General features: G+C 37.5%; 2 protein-coding genes across 13 annotated transcripts in view; one reads left to right on the top strand and one right to left on the bottom strand.

Moving 5' to 3' along the window:
• Nucleotides 1-1,758, top strand: part of SKIC3 (SKI3 subunit of superkiller complex) — a 158,268-nt gene extending 156,510 nt beyond the window's left edge. For all 12 annotated transcript variants that reach the window (XM_073802325.1, XM_073802327.1, XM_033853030.2 and 9 more), the window contains one exon: nt 968-1,758. In XM_073802325.1, coding sequence (XP_073658426.1) covers nt 968-1,042 — 75 coding nt within the window. In that variant the 3' untranslated portion in view covers nt 1,043-1,758. The remainder of the gene's footprint in view (nt 1-967) is intronic.
• A 3,691-nt stretch (nt 1,759-5,449) lies between these two features.
• The window catches only part of FAM81B (family with sequence similarity 81 member B), a 61,972-nt gene continuing 44,737 nt past the window's right edge, over nt 5,450-22,684 (bottom strand). Inside the window, exons 8-11 of the mRNA XM_073801946.1 lie at nt 17,083-17,189; nt 9,421-9,556; nt 7,614-7,809; nt 5,450-5,937 (exon numbers count right to left, since the gene is read on the bottom strand). Coding sequence (XP_073658047.1) covers nt 5,804-5,937; nt 7,614-7,809; nt 9,421-9,556; nt 17,083-17,189 — 573 coding nt within the window. The 3' untranslated portion in view covers nt 5,450-5,803. The remainder of the gene's footprint in view (nt 5,938-7,613; nt 7,810-9,420; nt 9,557-17,082; nt 17,190-22,684) is intronic.

Genomic DNA, 22,684 nt, shown 5'->3' with positions numbered 1-22,684 from the left:
GTATTCTTTTTAAAAAAGTAGAGTCTGTATGACATGTACTGAGTTAAAATTCTTATAACTTCAGCCAAGAGTTTTAAAAACAATGAAAATTAATGAGAAGCCTTTTTTAAACACCCCCAGCCTTGGGAGATGGAGATAAGTGTCTCCCTCCAGAGCAAGGAAAAGGCATGTTTACTGCCAATTATAAAAGATTCAAGTCTCCTAGGTGCCTAGACTTAAATCTAAGGTTCCCCTTTTGTCAACCCACTGTGTATGTGGGAAACTATATGCATCCATCCATGTCACCCCTTTGAGACTTAGGAGGGGAACAGATGCAAATATGTTGATACTCATGTCGTTTGCTACACCATGAATGATAAAGACATTTGTCTCTGACCCAGGTGTCCCATCATGAAACTGTGACAGGCTAACTTGTTAGCTTACAGATAGAGCAACATCTCGGATCCTTCACAGTGTTTGAAAATGAACAACCAAAAAATGTTTTAGTAATCAAATGATAAACTAAAATTAAAGCTTCTAGTTTGTGGAATTGATGAAACTTACGGAAAGGTTCTTAATAGAGCTTAGAACCCAAGCCTTGATCCTAAGCTGTGGTTTTAAAGGAGAGCAATGTCATTTGAACAATTCTATGCATAAAATGGTCTTTTGGGGTAAGGGTTTAAAGGTGACAGTATTGTAAACCAAAGCTTCCTAACAAAACCTTTAACTTTATGCAGTGCTGGCGGTGGTAACAATCAAAATGTTGACATCTGTACTGTTGAGCATTTGAGTAAATTGTGCTTATCCCTGATGTTAGCTTTGTTAGAACAGTTTATTTCAGCAAAAATGACAGAAAGTTTGCACATAGTCACTTTTGTGTAGTTTGATATTGCCTGCTGCCCTTTGGCTTACTTGACTTCTATGACTCTAAATGTAGGTATTGTTAATAAAGAAAATACTAACATTTCCTGTATATAATTTCCCACAGGTGCTGGTAAACAATGCCAAAACTCATGGAGATACAAGAGCACTGGAACTGAATCAGAAATTGTCCTCACAATAACAATGCTTTATTTTATAGTAAGCAAGCAAAGAAAAAGCTATTAGAGAGAATGAAACAAAGAATCAAGACTTTTCCCCAAAGCAACATTTAAAAAACTATAGTTATAATCATCCATTCCTTTTTTAAATCTAAAGGTGTTTAAGTTCTTAAGCTAGGGGTATAATTTTCCATAAACTCTTAATATAACTTTAATTTGAAAAATATCTTTGATTTTGAGAAGTCTATAATGAAAGGAAAAACCATGGTTCCCTTAGTTCATTAGTTATTTGTAAATCATTATTTTCTCTATCTTGCATGGTTCACCATTGGACTGTTTTTTGGTAATCCCTTACAATAAAGCCTTAATAGCCATTTGCTAAATAATATGCAAAAGGAGATTAGCACAATGCAGAATTGTATTTGTTAAACAACAAATTCAAAGATTTAATTCCTTCTGTGAATTCTAGAGTTCAGCAGACCAACTCATCTAAAATCCGATAATCTTATAATCTGTTTTACTAGTGGTTCATCTTGGATTCTGTTGAAGAAGATGTTAGGTGAATCTTAGACTGCTAATGGATATGTGTATGTAATTCAAAACACTCAGGTGTAAGGTTGCATGTAAAACATTAATGAAAAATTTTGGGAAATAATGCTGACAATATTTAACTGGTCATGCAGTTCCTTCAATCATGATGAAAAGATGAACTTCCTTAAATAAAAAAAAAAAAGAAATGGCTGTTTTGTTTTCTTTATAGTATCGATATCAGGTATAATTTCAGAATTTCAGATTTTAAGACATGAAAGCACATTTTCCTATTTTATTTTAATTTACAAAATGCCCTTTATGGAGTGTTCTAATTTCATTCTTTTACACGTAGCTGTCCAGTTTTCCCAGCACCACTTATTGAAGAGGCTGTCTGTTCTCCATTGTATATTCTCGCCTTCTTTATCAAAGATAAGGTGACCATATGTGCATGGGTTTATCTCTGGGCTTTCTATCCTGTTCCATTGATCTATACTTCTGTTTTTGTGGCAGTACCATACTGTCTTGATTACTGTAGCTTTGTAGTATAGTCTGAAGTCAGGGAGCCTGATTCCTCCAGCTCCATTTTTCTTTCTCAAGATTGCTTTGGCTCTTCGGGGTCTTTTGTGTTTCCATACAAATTGTGAAATTTTTTATTCTAGTTCTGTGGAAAATGCCATTGGTAATTTGATAGGGATTGCATTGCATCTGTAGATTGCTTTGGGTAGTAGAGTCATTTTCACAATGTTGATTCTTCCAATCCAAGAACATGGTATATCTCTCCATCTATTTGTATCACCTTTAATTTCTTTGCATCAGTGTCTTATAGTTTTCTGCATACAGGTCTTTTGTCTCCCTAGGTAGGTTTCTTCCTAGGTATTTTATTCTTTTTGTTGCAGGCCCAAGTTCCTCAACACGAGTTAACACAGCTCTTTGTGATCAGATACCCCACTCCCCTAAAGTCTCCAGTGTTCTCTTTCCTGCTGACCCCCTCCCCTGGCCCCCACCTCCAGCCATACACGCTTTAGGTTCTGACCGAGTTGAACTTCTTCAGCTCCTGGCATGGGCCCCATTCTTTTGGTCTCCAGGCCTTTGCTCAGGCTGCACCATCTGCCTGAGCCCCTACCTTTACCAATCAAGCCCCTTCCCCTCGGCTAACGCCTCTTTATACTTTGGAGGTCTCGATTTAGACACCCCTTCTTCTGGAAGACCCCTGTGCCTGCTTGCCCATGTTTATGCTGAATGCCTCTCCCACGTGCTCCCATCACACCCTTTACTTGCCCAAGTATTTGCAAGTTTGATTGTTGGTCTTTTCCACTAGACTCTAAGTTCCCTAAAGGCAGGGTCCATGATTATTTTGTTCTGTATTGTATCCCCAGTGCCTAGCACGTGAATGAATGAAAATATAAAAAGTAATATCTCAAAAAAGTTCAGAGGCCCCATTTATAAGGTAAAAACATGTATATTATAGATCAAGTTTTTCCTTCTTGGTGTTTTTGGATGCTACTTGCTGATATTATTGGTGACACCATAGAAGTGAGATGATGTTTCGTGAGTTTCTGCAGAAAAGGGGAGAGCTGATCGTGTCCAGAGCACTCTGGAAATGCTGTTTCTTTGACCTTGAGCCTTATTGCTGTCCTGGCTCACAGGTGGTGAGCACATCCACCTCACAATGGGGCAAGAAGGAAGTTACCTGGGTAACATAAGGTGAGGGATTTGTCCTTCATCTTCAATAGGGAAGCAAAATACTTTGAACATGCTCAGACATTCTCTTGTATTTGTGGGGAGAGAAGTCTCACGTTTCCCAGAGGATTAAGTATTGGTGTTTGATAAAGAATAAAGCGCAATGTATATTGAGCTTCTCAAGGGGAATTGTTCATTTTTATCATCTTTTTGGATCTGTGGCAAAATAAATGTAAAAAGAGGGAAACCCAGTGCTCAGCTGGTCCTCCAAGCAGAGGTGAATTTACTGTGAAATGATGGCTCTTGAGTTCCAGGGTCCCTCACTTACATGAGCTTTATGTGTTGTAAAATTTGTATTTTAACTTAAGTAAGTCCATTGATTAAGACCACTCTTTCCACTCCCACTTCTGCTGATGTCAGTTGACCCTGGAGTGGCGGTGGACATCTTTGGATCCAACTAAAGGGAAGTTCAGTTGGGGATACATTTGGGTTAGAGGGTTATATAGATTAATATGTTGTTCACAGTCACTTCTGTTTGGAGTTAAGTTGTTGCTGTCCTGAGGAAGCAATGGCTTCCAGGAATATTCCTACATACTACTGTGCCCACTCATCAGGACAGGATATCAGCAACAAATTAAAACTGTATAGGCTTTAGGCGCTACAAAATGTGTCTCCACCTTCTCACTAGGCATAGTTCTCAGGCCATCTAGAGTCTGCAAACCTCTGAACACCCCAACTTGGGATCCCAAGCAAGAGAATTCTAGCAGAGGATCCTTTGAGCCCCTACTCGCTTGCATTACATTCAGTTCTACATGGTTTTACCCTGTCAACACCAATACAAAATAACCATTCTAGGAAAGCTTTTGCCTTGATCTTGCGCTATTGTTTGAATTACGAGTTAGAGCATTTTTGCTTACAAGGAAAAGAAATGCATCAACATCTTTTTTTTTTTCCCTATCTATGGTATATCATCACAGCTTTTGTTGCTAAATGGGTAGAATAAAATGTGGGTCTGAGTGAGATGACTTGGCTCTTGATCTGTGTGAATTTCTAATTTAACCCGTCCTGCAACCACTTATTTGGTTTATTATAAAGAGTTACTCTTTGAGCCCTGTAGTATATTTGTTGTTGTGGTTGTTTTCTAAAACATTTTTACTAGAAACATATTATATTGTAATAATATAAAAGCATTAATAATTGCTTAATGTAGAAAAAAAATTCTTCTTAATTCAGTCACTGCTAGTCTGTTGTAAAGTCTTACTTTTTTTTTTGCATACTGTAGTATGTTTATTTTAACTTATTTTAAAATATTTTTGACACAGGTGGGATCACATCCATTTAGCTTTGCAACTTGCTTTATTCTCTTAACAGCATATCTTGGATATCTTTCTGTGTTCTTTTTAAGTGTTGGATAGCATTTTTTGTTGGTGATATCATTAATTTAGTCAATCAGTTCCTTTTAATTCAGTAGTTTTCAGTTTTTTTACTGTAAGAAATGGTGTTATAATGAGCATCCTTGTTCATGTATCTTTCCACATTTTGGAATTCTTTTCCCCCTGCAATATATATTTCTAGCAGTAGAATGCCAGGGTCAAAGGTTATATACATTTTAAAATGTTAATAGATGTTTCCAAATTGCCCTTTAAATTATTGTACCAATTTGTAGACTCTCCAATAATATAAGACAGTACACATTTCTCTACAAAGTGCAAGACATGAATATTTTATTTTTCATGATTTTACTGCCCAATACCAGGCTCTCAATTTAACATATCTACAAAAGTTAGATGTATTTTAATTTTATGGGAAACTAATTAGTGTTTTTGAAGTGCTTCTGAGTTTAGCACCAAGATGAAATTATGTTGGATGTTTTTCATGGAAACTGTTGTATTCTTTTATATCGTTAACTCTTACTTGCTCATAATTCTGATACATATTGAGTACAATGAATCAATATTTTAAATATGCATAAGTTAGACTTGCTATAAATATTGGGATTGTTAGAAAACTAAAACCTCTGGATCAGAAGTTGCAGTCTGACAGTTCATTTGACTGTATCTGCCCTACAGACATTCCCTCACAGTTTAAGAACTATTTTGCACTAGTTGCTAATGCTTATAAATGGTTTCATATAAAATCAGATTTCTAGATTCTTCTGAAAACTAAAATTTTTGGCAATAATGGATTTTATGCATGTAAATAATGGACTGGAACTGCATAGTTGCTATTATTTTTAGACAGGTAAGTGGTCTCCAATTTTCCACAGTTTCCGCCATTCTTTAATATATTACACCAGGCCTGCTTCACTCGTTTATGTACAACATTCAGATTTGCGGGCAAATAAAAATATAAAACGCATGTATGGCAAGAAATTCCTTAATTTTTTCACTAATAAATTAATGAAGACATAATAAAGCTTCTTTGCTTTATTGGGTTTCCTGGTGCATTCATCTTCTTAAAAAGGTGGTAAGAAATAGAAGCAGTAAACATCCCAGAGATATTAGCTTTCTTCTTCCCAACTTTTGCCAACAAACCACTCCACTGGCTGGTGTAAAGGAAGATGACTGGAAAGTTTATACTTCCTGGAGTTCCACTATCTTACGCTGCAATTTCTTTAGGTCTTTCTGCACTTTATATTTCTCTAAATCCATCTTTGTTTTCTGTATTCGTTGGAGGGAGTTGAGAGAGTCATGAATCGATTTAAATCCTAGAAGAGGATATGAAAATAGGTATACTGAAACTAAACAATGCATTGAAACTTTTAAACGTTTTAACAAAAGTTGCTAATCAGCAGTCCTGCCATAATTGATCATTGTTTAATTCAAAGCATATTAAATTCCATTAAGACCAGTCTAAAAATGTACAATCATTTATTTCTTGTATGTCATGAAGATGCATTAGCAACAGTGTTTCAACTTATATCTGGCTTCATCGTGAAAATTCAATTCCTGTCCTTCCCCTCCATCCCAATATATTGCATAATGAAATAATTCTATATTTCAAGAGAGAAATTTAAAATATCTTCTTTCTATACCCTTTGACAAGAAATTTGGATGATCTTTTTATTCTTGTTACCAAATTGAAGGTAAAGGCCACAGATGAGATTTTAAACCTGAAAGCAACCTGTTTGAAGGACCTAAGGAATGGTCCCTCGCCGGCTGCTGCCCTGCCCCTGGTGCCAGCACTTTGTATCTCTCTTATGCAAGTCTAGCCACTCATGACCACAGCCTACCAGACCTCAAGCTTCGTAGGGTACAGCCCATATCTTATTCACTGGAGGCTTTCACAGGGTCATTTCTCAACACATTTTTATTAAAGGCATAAAAGAGCAAACTATTAGTTGGGAGTCCTCATTTGCTAAACTCACAGTAAAACGCAGAAACATGTAGATTGCAAATGGATCTTCAGTTCATGCTGGGGTTGTACTAGAATGAGTAAATTCAACTTCTGGTAGCTAAGTAACAAGCAGGGCCCTGAAAGAATGGTAAGTTAAGTTTGGGGCAGGATTCCTGGCCAGATAATTCATTCTTTTGATTTGGTGGTGGAAGTTGGTGGGGAAGGGTGGCGAGGGTCTGATTTCTAGGCAGGAAATGTTCCTTATATGCTGGCAGATTGAGACCATATCTTTCTAAGACACCTCCAAGGCATCTCCATACAGGACCATTTCCATGAATTTTTCTGAGATCTAGAGGACAGAGAATGAGTTGGGGCTGTCTCTCATAAAGGAACCTTCTGATTTGTGGTAATTCTCTCAGAATTGTGGCTCGGGACACATGGTTGCTCCACAGCACTTGTCCCCCCCACCCTCTCCAACCCCCGTCCTTCCCTTTGACAAATTAGATGAGCCTTTCAAATTAATCCTCTTTGATGTTAGCTCAGCTTGACACTGCTGCCATTAGCCTCTTAAGAAGAAAAGCAGTCATTATACTGGACTTTGTTCATTCATCTCTCTTTCTTACTTCTAAAGGTCAGGTCTCCAGTTTGACAACTATCCAGGCTCATTACCTGCAGTTCAATGAGGGACATTTGATTTAGGCTCCTAGTTTCATGATATACCCACAAATCAGGTCTCGATGATCTCCAAGGACTTTCCAAATCTAACAGTTTTATGATTCTGTGATCTTGGTTAAAAAAAAATCTCACAGCAATGGCAAGCCTGTGACACTGCCAAGTGTGAATAAGAAAGGGAATCTACATATTCACCCACCTTCTGGTGGTATGCTGACATTCTATGGGATATTTAGGAAAGCTGGATTAAATACAAAGGATGTCACTTCGCTAATGACAAGATTGCTCCCTGGCCATTAGCTCAAAGTAGAAAACCCTGAGGGACTGGATAGGAAAGGACTGACGTTCTTTACTTAATCAAAGGTATCTGCTCACCTGATTGATATTCATTCTGCATTTTCTCTAATTCACCCCAGATGTGCTTTTCCAGTTGGTTCATCTTTTTGGACAGTTCATTTTCTATATGCTTTACTTTGTTTAGATCTGCTTCCTGTTTCTGCCTGTTAATGAAATTCTCTAATTTGCTTGAAAGCTTCAGTAATTTTTCTTCCATTTTTTTTTCAGACATATCCTACAAAAGATATCATGTGATAAAGCTTCACAACACCTTTGTGGATTTGACTTTCAGCTTAGAGAATGCTTTTTAACAAGTTTGGATTTCTGTGCTAAACATGAGAATTCAAACCAAGTTCCCTTGTATCTAAAGCTATTCACAAGCGGAAGTTTGGCCTTTGTTTGGCCTTGTTAGTTTCTGGAATTCTACATGCTATGGGAGAAAAGAAAGGGCTGTGGTATTTATGAAATGCCTGAGGATTTGGAATTTTAGCGTTTAAAGAAGTGTAGCCAAGGAAGGCGTTTTAGATACGGCTTGACCAGAGCTCCTTGGAGGTGCTTGTGTGTTAGACGTCCTTATTCCCTCAAGCTGCCTATCTCTACGTGGACAGGCTTCAGGTAGAAGTGCTTCTCTTAACCCTGCTGTCTATTAGAATCACCTGGCCCATAACTCCCCTACCAGCACCTCCCCACCTCCACAATTCTGATTTAATTGGGCTGCGATGGAGCCCGGGGAATCGATGGCATTTAAAAGCTCCCCAGGTGATTCTGATGGGCAGCAGGTTGGGGGCTGTAGAGGCGGCCTGACGCTAATTAGCTTCTTTGCTCCTCCTGGCTCCTGTGCGGGCAATTTACCAGCAGGGCCTGAGACTGATTTGGCCCCTTTGATTCTCTTTGGTCCCACCTGCCTGAAGAACGGGTAGATTCCGGTCTCTCTCTTCCTTGTGATGGGCGGCTTCTGCCTGCAGATGACCCTGTGGTCACCTAGGTCTGCCTAGAACTGGTGGAGGAGTCTGCCTAAATCCGGAGCAGGACCAACAGGCCCAGTTGGCTGCAGATCTGACCACACATACTTCAACAGCCTGTCAGTGAGAAAGCTGTAACGTTTACCTCCCTCTCTTGGACTCCTGCTTCTATCAGTTTGAACAAACTCAGGTGGGGTAACTGGAGCGTCGTTCACTGGCTGCCTAAAGCCCCTCTACTGAAGTTCCAGAAACATCTGAATCATCTGCAAGACTGGCAGCCACTGGTGAGACTCATGGCCCTGTGCTGTCCTGCGATCAGGGCTCAGCAGCGTGCTGGCTGTGCTGGCTGGCGTGGGAGAAGGGAGCCTGCGACAGGTCTCCTGTATGTCCCGGTCACCTCACCCCAAAGCGTGCGGGCGTCTCTACAAGGTCTGACCTGGAAAAGGAGTTTTGATAAACCTTTGATCTACCAGTGGATCTCCGGAGAGGTAAAACGACTTGTTTAAGGCAGTTTTCAGGCTTTATTGTATCTAAGCATCACCCAGGGAGCTTGTCCGGGAGCACAGATTCCCAGGGAAGGCCCTGGAGGGTCTGATGCTTCAGCTCTGGGTTGGGACCAGGAATCTGTACTTTTAAAAACTCTCTTTGGGTTATTCTGGTACAGGCAGAGCCCGTTCTGAGAAGTGTGGGTTCACAGAGCTGGGGAGTAGCAAACGGGACCAGAAGACAGGCCTCTGGATTCCTATTCCAGTGCTAAGAAATCAGTGACTGGCGCAGGGAGGGTCACTGTGAATTTTTAAGTGTGGCTTTCGAGACTGACTCGTGGCTCACATCTAGACAGTGGCCGTGCGGCTGTTCACTTCATGAGCAACACAACCCCTTACCAGTTTCTCCTGCAGGAGCTTCAGACACTGATTTATGTGGCCAAGGTGGTCTTGTTCACATCTGATGGACTGGTTTTCTGTCCGTTTTTGATGGTTCTCCATTTCCTTATATAGGCTCGTTGAAAGTGCATTAAATCTAGGGGGAAAAGTGGTTTGTTCTATTTTAATAATTTAAACCTAAACCCAAAATTTATTGAAAAGTCTGCAGTTTTTTCGGATGAGGGTCCATGTGCCCAGCAAGCACTTATGGGGTGAAGGGGGGGTGAGGGAGCACATGCTGTGTCCCTGCCCCAAGCTGGTGTTCAGCCCACCTGCTGACGACACCCATCTGCACCGCCCAAAATGCAAGTCCACACAGTGGCAGGAGCACGCACACGCAGAAAGGCCTGTGTCATCCACGCAGGCTTCCTCTCGGGGCCCAGGGCACAGTGAGTGTGTGCAGAAAAATTACTTCGACAAGTCACTTAGCATGGTGTTACTCTATGGTAGAGGTTAGCACGCTTTTTCTGTAAGGGTTAGATAGTAAATAGTTGAGGCTTTTCAGGCCATGTAGTCTCTTTTGCAACCCCTCCACTGCCAGTGTAGTGGGAAAGCAGCCACAGATGACACAAATTAGCCTGGCTGTTTATAAAGAAACAATGAGCATGGCTGTGGTCTGATCAAACTTTGTGTACACTGAAATTTAAATTTCATATAATATTCACATGTCATGAGGTATAATTTTCTTTTCTTTAAAAAAATGATTAGAAAGTGTAAAAGCCATTCTTAGCTATGGGAAGACTGGCTAAGGGCGGTAGTTTGCCGAATCTTTGCTCTACAAGGGCCACTATGAGGTTGGGGAGGAGCTAGGCCAGAGAGGACTTGCGTTGTCTAGTAAAGGAGAGAACAGTCAGGGAGGGGAGAAAGAAGAGAGCCCCAGAAGGAATCTGGGGAAGCAGAGTGTCCAAGGGAGACACTTCTTGGCTGTCATCTCTGCTTTAGGCAAAATCTTCAGTAAAGTCCCCATGGTCACCAATGGATCTCTGTGAGTGGATTCTTTTGGGGGTGTTGGGGGGACTTAAAGAGATGCTGAGTTACTCATGTGAGGCAAAATCAGAAATAACAAGAGGTGTGCAGGAAGGCATCGCTGGCATCAAGTTGATGCACCCTAGGAGTGTTAAATAACAGAGGACGAAGGATTCTCAACAACAGAGGTAGATGGTATTACAGAGGTTAAATGATTGGAATCATGTATCAGCAATTTGAAAATTTACTGTGGAGAGGTTGAGAGTGTGAGAGGGGAATCCTCATCTGCAATGACAGAAATACGGGATTGAGAAGAGGTGGGAGGGGGGACTGGCAAGTAGTTTCTGTGTATGTTTTCTGCTTGGGACCTGCTCTTGGTAAGAAGTTAATTTCAGACTCCCTTTTAGACTCGGCTAAATATTAGATTGGCAGGAACAATGCATGTTGTTTGTTGTTGAAAATATTCAGGACTCCCTTACAATGTGGGGTGACTTGAAATAATTTACTCTAATGATCAGGAAAAGTTACATGCAGCTAATTTAACTTGTGATATTTATCACTGGAGATTGCCTAAGGCATGCTGGACATATACTGCATGGATACACTTCTTTAGCTCTCCTGAAAAAGTGTTTGGACTAATAGTTGGAAAAGACAAGTTATGGGAGGCCACTTCCATTTTTATTTAGACTCTGGGTCACTCTGCCGTGTCTGCAGACATTTTTGGTTGTCACAAATAGGAGGTGCTACTGACCTGTGGTGGGTAGAGGCCAGGATGCTGCTAAACATCCTACAGTGCACAGGGCAGCTCCACAACTAAGAATTATCCAGCCCAAACGCTAATAGTGCCAAGGTTGAGAAACTGGGATTTGGATGATGAAAGCAAGGAATGGAAAGGTAGTTACTTTTCCAATACTTATATTTGTTGTAGTATGATAGTTAAATTCCGATCTTCATTTTTCACCTAGAAGGCATACCTGATGCAAATGAGTATCTCAACATTGAAGAAGATGAAGTTGGTTACTCTTCCTGTTCTTAGTCTCATCATGACTTTTAAACACTTGTGCTGCTGGCTGACAACAGGTGTTGGATCTCAGACAAATAAGCCCCCAGCTGATAGGTGGACAACCTCTTTTTAGCCAACTGTTACCTCTATCTGGAACATTCTTCTTTGGAATATACAATGGCTCCTGCCCTAATTTCATTCAGATTTATAGTCAAGCACCACCTTATCACAGAAGCTTTTCTTGTTTTTGACAACATTAAAAAAAAAAAATTTGTCCAACCTGATACTCCCTATTCCTTTACCCTTCTTTATTTTTCTCCAAAATGCTCATCATCATGTGATATATATTATATATAAATCTTCTCCACTAGCACATGAAAGCAAGGATTTTGCTTTGTTCATGGCTGTGTCTAATGCCTGGAATATAGAAAGTGCTCAGTTAAGTAGAGGTTGAATAAATGATTTATTATTTTTCATTGAATACCTTTTATTAGGACCATTCACAAATAACAAATCATAGACTTGTCAAGCTATTTAGAGACCTAATCTTTGATTTTCATCTTCCCTGGTCTCTGGTGGAAGAATTAATTAATAGTGATGGTTAAGGGGGACAGTAAATCTCCAGATCTCTAAGAGGTGGCTTTACAGTCAAGAATCCGTCCTTCAGTGCTCACCTTCACTGTGTAGATAAATGAGAGCATTTACTCTCATCACTGATAAAACATTAAAATCCCTCTGAAAATCAAGGAACCATTAAATGTACCCAGGTGATGTCTCTAGAAGGACATGGCAGAAATTGAAACTCTGAAATTAAAATAAACCATAAAGACTGAATTATTTCTTATGATCCTTATTACAAGGTTTTGCCTGCAATTGGAGACTCACTTTGCTGATGACAATCAGAAGTCAGATTCTGTCTGCTGGTAGTTTATTAAAATATGAAAGCATTATTTAAAAAGCATTCTCCTTGAAAGGTATAAAGCATAAAAACAGAGGTTTATGTAAATCTTTGTCTCTCTTTATACTTTTTCCTAACATAGTGGACATGATTTACTAGGTAAGAATGATTTTTCTGTTAATTATAACATACAGTTATTGTGTTAACTGTATGTTAATTTTAACATACAGTTAAAATCTCAATAGGATGAATTTATCTAGTATGACGCTCACATTTTAGTTCCCAAATCTCCTATACAAGTGGTTATGGGAGCACTTCAGTTAGATATAGTTAGATACAGATAGGTAGCTAGGTAGATAGATGGCTAGGTAGATAGATTGATAGATAGCTTTTTCTTTCCTTTTTCCTCTAAACACAAGTCAGACTTTTAAATTATAACCAGAGACCTCGCTAGGATAAATGTGAGATAAAGGCTGGTTTTTTTTAAAAAAATTTCATACTAATGGTATCAGGTTAAAATGTACACCAAGTTCAATTATAAGGGAGAAAGTTACAGAAAACTAAAAGAAAATTTAACAGGGCGCTATAGACATAACTGGAGCCCAGGGTAGAAAGCTGTGGCGAGAGTGAATGGTGAGGGCAGTGTATGGGGCTTGGAATATTCCAGTGACCTCCCTGGTTCTGGATGACATACATAAATGAGGACATAGCTCCATCCTGGGCTAGTTTTACCAGTTCACTTATGTCTCAAACCCAGTTGTCTTGCATTCAACAATCTGTTGCATGAACTTTTTTAGAAGACATGAACATTTTGAATTCTTGGAAACTGTTACTATTACCAGGCTCTCAAGAATTCAGATGGTGGCTCTAACCAAATGGGAATATAAAAAGATTTAGTGCTCTTTGATGGGCTGTAAACACAGAAGATGTTTTCATTTTTTGTAATCATATCTGAAAAAGGGCTTTAGACGTGGTACTATTGCTTCTTTAGAGATTGAGTCTAAGAGTCTTAGTTTCATGTCAGAAGCAAGAAATAAATTTCAAGAAACTTTTTCTACTAAGTTTATACCAATATATCTTAAATTAATTTCTTCTCAATGTTCTGTGATTTCTAATTAGTGAGACTAATTAGAAAGCAATTCCGACTCCACTCTGATACAAAGACTTTTGTTAATTGTTCATTCTAAATTGTACTTGAGTTTAAATATCAGTACCTTTATAGCCTCATACCATCATAGTTTTGAGCACATGTGATTTTTCCCTTCCCTAAATTTCTGTAGCACAGTTAGTTTACTACAGTAGGTGGAATTATGAGATGGAGACATCACAAACTGACAAAAATAACCTGAGATTTGGAGTCAGAGACTTTCTAGCTGTGTGACTTTGGGTAAATTGTTTAATTTCCATGACTATAAGTTTCCTTGTCTTTAAAGATAAGACCCAGACTGCAGAGCTGGGTGTACCTGCACATCTTGAGCACTTAGGGATCGGTAGGCATTGAAAAATGGCAATGAATATTTATTATTTCTGCCTACTGATATATCTCATTTAACACCATCTCAACTTTTACTTTACCTGTTACGAGCATGTCACTTATTTATGTGTTTTCTCCCCCACTGTATATGGCCATGATTATGTCTTTGGATATTCCAAAACACAACTTACATATTATAGGTGCTCTAAACATACATTCATTCACTGGCTTCTATTTGTGTCTGAATGTGCTGGGTGTGAAGGATACAAAGATAAATGAGACAGGTCCTTGCTCTGGTCCACTTTCTACTGTGGTAGCATTTTCAAAGCTGTGTGGTAAGGTTTGACTCTATGCATTTGCTTCATTCACCGAATGCTTTTTCTTATAAATCACTATCAACTGAACAGCGTCAGCAACAAGAGCTATCCAGGGAGTGACTGGTCGGTGCTGACCTGCCCACCCCTTGCTGAAAGACAGCTGTATTTCATGATAGCTGAGACTCTTGCTCTATAAGCACTCAGTTGTCAGCTTAGGACATTACTTAGCTGAACATCTGACTAAGGCCCTTCTGGAAAGAGAAGGCTCAGTGCAGGGGTCCAGTTGCACAGCCTGTGCATTTTCTTTGTCAAGTCTAGTGATCAGTGCCAAAGTCCCAAAGATTCACTAGAAAACCCCAAGAGAGTATTGTGGCTTTTAAGTTCAATATAAAATATGTTCAGTTGACCATTAAACTTGAATTTGTTAAAGTTTCTAAATGCGAAAATTGCTCAGTTAAACTTACACTTTAATGTTATCAAAAGAGTTTAATCCCTTTGTTCAGAAACAGTTGTTTCTTAAAAAAGTAAAGCAAATTCTATACCCCATCCACTTTGCTTTGAGAAGTGCTCTGACTGAAAAGAAGAAGAAGAAAAAAAAGAGCCCTACCTGCCTTACTTTCTCTTTGAGCAAAATACTTTGCAATACATAGCTCAGTCAAAGGGTTAATATCCCTAATGTGAAGGAATCCTACCAATTGATAAGAAAGTGATGAAGATAAATGGTAAGAATGGGCAATTCACAGAAAAGGAAATTCAAAGGGTGAAGGGAATGCAAATGAAAACAAGAGATGCTATTTTTTATCCTTTAATTGGCAAATATTAAGAAGAATATCCATCGTGGATGAGAATGTACAGAAAGGTCTTCTCATGCATTGCTGGTGTGAGTAAATTGCTACAACATTTTTAGAAAGAAATTTATAAAAATTAATAAAAACATAAACTCAGACCTAAGAATCTTGCCTGTAGAAATAAAAGCACCTATATCTAAGGAAATTTAAGGATATGCACACAATAATTTTTGTTTGTGGTAGCTATAAACTGGAAAGAATTTATTCATCAATAAGATAAATGAGTGAATTAATTATGACATATCTGTAAGTTAAAATATTATGCAGCTGTAAAAAATAATGCTAGAAAAATATTCACTGATCTAGAGAGAGATATCCAAGATGTCCTGGAAAAACACAAATTATTGAGTAATGTGTATAGGATTTATTTTAAAAACCCATGCTCTCTCTTTGTATATAATGTATGTTATATATATTATATATGTATATACATAAAATCTCCCTTTTCTGTTACATATTTATATTAATGAGGGGGAAAGTGAGGAAGGATACACCCCTGGTGTTAGCATTGGTTACATTACGAAGCTTGAATGGTGACCTCTATTTTCAACTTTGCCTTATTTTATTTGTTATGATGAATGCATATTACTTTCTAATTTAAAAGAGTCAATTGTGTAATTGAATTACTAGAGCTTATAAGCGTTTGCCTGGGGAAAAAAATCTCGTTTATAAATTCACTACTACCTACTGTAATACTAATGAAATTTTAAGACTTCATTATTTAAAGTGAGAGAAAGATTCCAATTTATACTGTTACAAAAGTGTCCAGATGCAGATTTAACTAGTTAGATGATTCATCTGTAAGCCAATTTCCCACTGGACTGCAGGTGGAAAAAGTATGCAGCACCTGCAGTGAAGCAGTCAGCCCTAGATCTCAAACATTTCCTTTTCCCCTCTTTTCTATTTGTTAATATTCTTGATCCCTTTAAGCCAGTCTTCCACTCCAGATTATAAGTCCCTTTCCTCCCCCAGTAAAATCCCTTCTTAAATTATACTTCTAGAAACAGCTTACTTTTCTATTTCTCCTTTGGACACTTTTCTCTATCTTAATTCTAAGCTAAAGGGATCAGATCAATCATGACACAGATATTTACTGAGCACCCTCATTGTGCTAGAATTTAAGAACCTGCTTTTTTAGAATATGAAGAAAGTAGGTATTTTCTGTTTACCCAAGACACCTACTTCTCTGAGTTTTAGTGATGACTACTGTTGTTCATCAATTTCTAAGACACACGTTTTTCCTAACTTAACATCTCTGAAATTGGGAGGTGTCATAAAATGATAGCATGCTATGGTTTAATTGTTAGCTTCATGTCTTCGAGGTACAAGAATGTAATGGTATATCTTATAGTCAATGGCACTTAGATTTAATGAGATACGGTAGAGATGGGGAAAAATGGAGAAAGAGTATGCTCAGAATACGATTTGACCAAGGCATTAAGCTCAAGTGATGTGGGACAGAGAGGAAAAGAACAAGAACAGAAGGAGCAGTAAGGTGGTATCATCTAAGTGCCTAGAATTTCCCTTTGCCTGAACCATGGTGTCAGGAAATGGTGGTCATTTAAATAAGGAAGGAGGATTTGAGGATAAGGAGGCCAGTAATCTGAATGTTTGTGGCATCTTGTCTCCTTAGTTGCTCTCTCCATTGTACAGGGGAAAACTCAGTGTAATGTGGGATAGAGACCAGTATTAAAATAGGGAGACTGTAAAGAACTAAGGAGAGGGTCTTAGAAGAAATCATTAAAAAAAAAGCTTGTGAATCAAAGTTTTTAAAAAATTATTTGATAATCTTGTGGAATCAGTGTATGTTCAATAGTGCTTTACATTGAGGCATTTTAATGTACGATTGATAAGTTAAAATTATACTCTATCAGAAAGTATCATTTTAGTTGAGATATTATACAAAAAAAGAGAATGACAAATTAATATATATATATTTTAAAATTAAGAATATTGTATAAATTACTTTAGTGTAAAATATTCTCTGCGTCAGTTTGTTGCTTTAATTTTTGGACAGGTTCAAATTCCTGGGATAGGATTTTATTTAATGCCAATGCCTTCATTAAGCAAAACCCTTTGGAATGCATTAAACAATTAAAAATCTTCCATTCACTTACTTGAACTCCAAAAGGTTCATTTCTTGGTGATAATCCCTCTGGACCATCTTTAAATTTGAGATTTGCTCAGAACTGGAAGCCTCTATGTTTCCTAAGAGCTGCATTACCTAATGAAAGTACAAAAGGCAGATTTTTTGTGTGTGAACAAAACCACTAGCACTTACGTTAATTATACTTTATTCCTAAAGGAGCCCAGAATAAAAGTCCAGCTTTGAGTCTAAAGCATGTCTGCATTTGAAAATTAGTTTTTTCAAAGGAACCATTCAACAGTTATAGCACTATCTTCAGGGAAAGAACAATAGGGGAGTGTTCCATTCTGCTGTCTGTAATATTCTTTCTGATAATAGATTACCTGATGATGTGACAAAAACATGCTATTGACATTAGCTTATCAGTTTGTTAATTTGATTATTTCTTTACTTTCTGTCTCCCCAGTTACAATGTAAGCCACTCTAGCCTGTATCACCACTGTATCCTCAGTGCACATTAGATGACCAATGGTAGATGCTCACCAAATGCTATTGAATAAATGCTTAAGTGCACAATTGCGCTCTGCAAAGAAAACACCTGAGTGGCCTAAGATCAGACCTCAGGAATTTCCAGGTAGGATTCTGACAGGAGCACAAGTAAATCCCAAGTGAAATGACTTATGGCATTTTAAACATAGGAAAAAACAAGCTCATGTTTGGAAGTTAGGGTAAAAGCGCCTTCCACATTGCTGGAAGCATTGAAGAAGTTCTTCAGGTAAAAGGACTGGATTGAGAAATAGATGCATGATTATGCAGCCCATAATCATGTCAAAAGTAATCGCTGTCAAGGGGAATGAAACTACATGATTGCTTTTGGCCAAACTCAAGTGCTGAAAGAGATGGTCATGTGGGGGTGAGTGGGTACTTAAAATCCAAGTTCTCTTAGAAAAGAAAGAGGTGAATAATAGAAGGATTTGAATAGGTAAATGTTGGGTGGGCAACCAACAGCACACGATTGGTTATTTATACGAGATACACGTAAAACAGGCTACTTATAGAAAGTACACTGAAAAGCAGAATTGTTTACAATGAAGCATGGGCAAATTAAGCATGGCCAAAGCAAAGGAAAAGAAAGCAGGCAGAGCAACATCATTAGATAAAATGTTATTCAAGGCAAAATACGTAAAAGGGAACAAAGATGATCATTTTATAGGTAAAAATCATTCTAAAATACACAGTGAAAAATAGTTTTGAAACTTTACCTTATATATTGAGCAGTTGTAGAATTACAAGGATAAACTAACAGAGACAATGTATTACAGATTTTAAATGACTTCTCTTGACTTACTGGTCAAATAAGTAAAATATAAATAAGTATATAAAAAGATAAGACAAATATAGTTTATTTATACATTTACATGCCAAACAATCAAACTTGCAAACAGAAAACACTCATTCTTTCCCAGTGCCCACTGAGCATTTACAACTAAGTACACATGTGACTACAAAGAAACTCTCAAATTATTCCAAAAAGCAGGAAAAGCAACTAACTACACTAGAAATTAATAAGAAAAGTATAAAGAAACAAGAATCTAACCATTTGAGTAAAAAAAACTTTAAAAATTCTATTGTTTAATTCCCCAGTGTTTCACATGAAAATACCTCTCAGGTCACCTACAATAAAGAGCATATTATGGCCAAGGGCCTTGACTGCTGTGCTCAAAACCCATCACCATCCCTTTCCCACCAAATCATCAGGCCCTGACACTTTCAGAAGTAAAGCTACCAAATCCTTAATGAATAGATAATTATAATGCTCTTTAAACTGTTACAGAGCATAGAAAAAGAAGAGAAATTTCCAAATTATCTTAATCAGATCAGTGCAACATTGATTCCAAAATCTGAAAAAGATTGTACAAAAAATGCCCCTGGAGACTAATCTCATTTGTAAACATTGATGCCAAATTCTTAAATAAAATATCAGCAAACAGTGTTCAGCAGCCCAATGGAAAACACATCATAATCAAGTGCAACTGATTCTTTTTTTAAAGTAAGGATGGTTTAATAATAGGAAATTTAGGGCTTCCCTGGTGGTGCAGTGGTTGAGAGTCCACCTGCCGATGCAGGGGACACGGGTTTGTGCCCCGGTCCGGGAAGATCCCACATGCCGCGGAGCGGCTGGGCCCGTGAGCCATGGCCGCTGAGCCTGCGCGTCCGGAGCCTGTGCTCCGCAACGGGAGAGGCCACAACAGTGAGAGGCCCCCGTACCGCAAAAAAAAAAAAAAAAAAAAGGAAATTTATTAATACAAATAATTATGCTAGTATAGGAGAAAACTGACATTATTTGCACAAATGCTACAAAGTTATTTAACATAATTCATAATTACTTTTTAAAATTGAGATTTGATTGATATTTAACATTGTGTTAGCTTTAGTTGTAGAGCATGATTTGATATATGTATATACTATAAAATGAGCACCACAATAACTTAACATCCATCACCTTACAATTTTTTTCTTGTGATGAGAACTTTGAAGATCCACTCTCTTAGCAACTTTCAAATACACAATACAGTATTGTTAACTATAGTCATTATGCTGTAAATTATATCTACAAGACTAATTTATTTTTATAATCTTTCTTGATTTTCACAGCCTTAGTAAAATAGGAACAATTGCGTATTAAACAGACTTATTGAGAAAACTTACTTCCTCCATCACAGGAGAGACACTAGGAACATTTCTGTTAAAGTCAGGAACAAGACCAGGATGCCCACTATCGCTGCATTACTATTTAATATTGCACCAGAGTTATTATTCAAAACAATTAGAAAAAAGAAATTATGTGTATAAAATGGAAAAAGATGAGGTCAAATTATTATTGTTTAAAAATCATATGAATGTGTGCCTGGAAAAACCAAAACCAACTGAAAAATTATTATAATCAAGAGAATTCACTGAAGTATAAAATTAATACAGCCTTTATAACACACAACTAACAACTAGTTAGAAGATATAATGAAACCCCCATTACAGTAAACTAAAAAAAAAGATGATGAAATCTCAAAATACATTTAAGGTGTTGCCTAACCTACATGAGGAAAATTTGAAACCACTCCTGAAGGATATAAAAGTGAACCTGAACAAACAGGAAGTATGCTGTCTGTGTTCTTGGATAAAACACTCAGCATTATGACTATATCAGTTCTAAAATTAATTTATAAATTTAACATGATATCAATAAAAATTAAGGCAGAGTTATTTGTTGATTTATTTGCTGGAACTAGACAGGCTGATTTTAAAATCATATGCAAAAACAAACAATTATCACCAGGAAAAGGCAAAAAGGAAAGCAGTGGAAGGGACTAGCCCTACTGGATAGTAAAAATACTACAAGGTCTCAGTAATTAAAATAATAATTAAGACACATCCTATTCTAGGGAAAACTCCAAACTCCAAGAATTTAAATATAAACAATAAAGCCATGAAAGTGCTTGAAGAAAATATGAGCAATTCTTTCAAGCCTTTGTGTGGGGAAGCTCAGTCTAAATGTGACTTAAAATTCCAGAAGCCACATACACAAAAAAGGACTGATAAATTTGGCTACAAATAGAGAACATATGCATATCAAAAGTCAAAAGACAACACACTGGAAAAATGTATTTGCAGCTCATATCATCTCCCTAACATATAAAGAGCTCCTAGAAATTGAAAAGAAAAATAACCCAATAGAGAAATGAATAAAAGCTATGAACAGACAGCTCACTGGATAAGAAATACAAATAGTTCTTGAATATATGAAAAGATGTAATAAGAAAGGCTAATTAAAATACAGAGATGCTATCTTTTTCCTTTAAAAAAGCGCAAAATTCAAAAGTCAAACACTCATTGATGAGGCAATGGGGATATAGGACATTTTATATATTGTCGGTGGATATGCAATATGGTAAAAGCCCTGCAGAGAGCAAGATCTTTCAAAATAACAAACACAGGTACCTTTGGCCCAGCAATCCCACTTCTGCGTATTTATTCTACAGACATACCTACAGACACACTAAATAACATAAGTGCAGCAATCCCACTTCTGGGTATTTATTCTACAGACATAACTACAGACACACTAAATAACATAAGTGCAAGTTTATACATTGCAGCAATGTTTGAAAGAGCAAATTAGTGAAAAGAATCCAAATGTTCATCTATGAGAGACTGGTTAAATGAGGCATCATACACAAAGGGAGAGTACACAGCTGTGAAAAAGAATGAGGAAACTATGTATTGATAGGGTGGATCTCTAGGATATGTTTGTTTAGTTAAAAAAACAAACAGGTGCATAGTAATACACATATGTTTTGTGTAAAAAGGAAAAAAATATATATTTGTTTTTGCTTCTGTCTTTTTAAGGCATACTGAAAGGATTCACAACAGACTAATAAAAAATTTTACCTGTGAGGGGCATGAATGGTTGTGATAACTGGTGACAGAAGTGGGAGTGAAAATTCTTGGGGTGTATTTTCTCGTATAGTTTTGATTTTGAATCATATGTATGTATAATCTTAGAAAAACTAAGGAGAGGGAACTAGAGTCTAATATCACCTTTGAAGTTAGATGCAAAATTAAATACTGAATTATTACAAAGACTGTATAGCTTTCATTATAGAAATTCCAGAATGTTTCAGCATTGGGAAATGCTCTGACATAGCACATTAGAAGGCCGAAGAAATAAATAAGCTAACAAACAGAAAGCCAGACCAAAACACAACCATGCTGAGTTAGGCATTTGTTAATGTCCAAAAGGTGTTTTATAAAATTAAATGTTCAGTTCTAATAAAAACTAAGTAAAGTAGGATTGATGGATACTTCCTTAATTGGTGGATACTTACTTAATACTTCCTTAATAAGTCTGATAAAAATATATCAAACCAGTAGCCAACAGCAAACAACAAAGACATTTCCAGTGTAATCAGGAACAAGATAAGCTGCCTTCTTTGACCTCTTTTATGTAATATTATTTCGGAAGTTCTGGTCAAGGCCTTAAGAAAAAGTCATGAAGTTTTACCAGAAAACTAGAGATAAAACTGTTATGATTTGTTGTTGATATGATTATCTTGAAAGGGAATCAACCCAAAAACTATTAGGACTATTGAGATGGGTTTGTAGGAGGATGGATGAGCCTGGTGGGACTGGAGTAAACTGTGTGCCCCTGTGCACCTTCCACTCCTGATAAACTGGCTCCATGAACAAATAAACAGCAAGATTTCATCTCCCCCAATTCCCAAAGGATTTCCACTTTGTTCTGCCCAAATGACTTCAGAGGAGATGTGTTTGCCTCACATAAAGTACGTGACAAAGTGGGGCATGGAAGAGTTTGCATTGGCTCCTTTCAGTAAACCATTGCCTGGGAAGGTGAAAAGGGGGAGAGACATTTCAGGCAAAAATAGCACAGAGAACATGGATGCAGTGCAGTATCTTGGAGTGAGTGGGACCTACCTACAGGTAGCTCAGTGTCACTGGGTCTAAAGGGTGAGCCAGGAGGCAGGAGGGTGAGCTGTAGAGAAAAGCAGGGGCCAGTGTAGAGATGGCCTTTAAAATCCAGGCCAAAGGACTTGTGTATTATTTTGTAAGAGACGTAA

Source organism: Tursiops truncatus, chromosome 3 (assembly GCF_011762595.2).
Source record: "Tursiops truncatus isolate mTurTru1 chromosome 3, mTurTru1.mat.Y, whole genome shotgun sequence".
Lineage (NCBI taxonomy): Eukaryota > Metazoa > Chordata > Mammalia > Artiodactyla > Delphinidae > Tursiops > Tursiops truncatus.
This window is presented reverse-complemented; position numbering and strand designations above follow the sequence as displayed.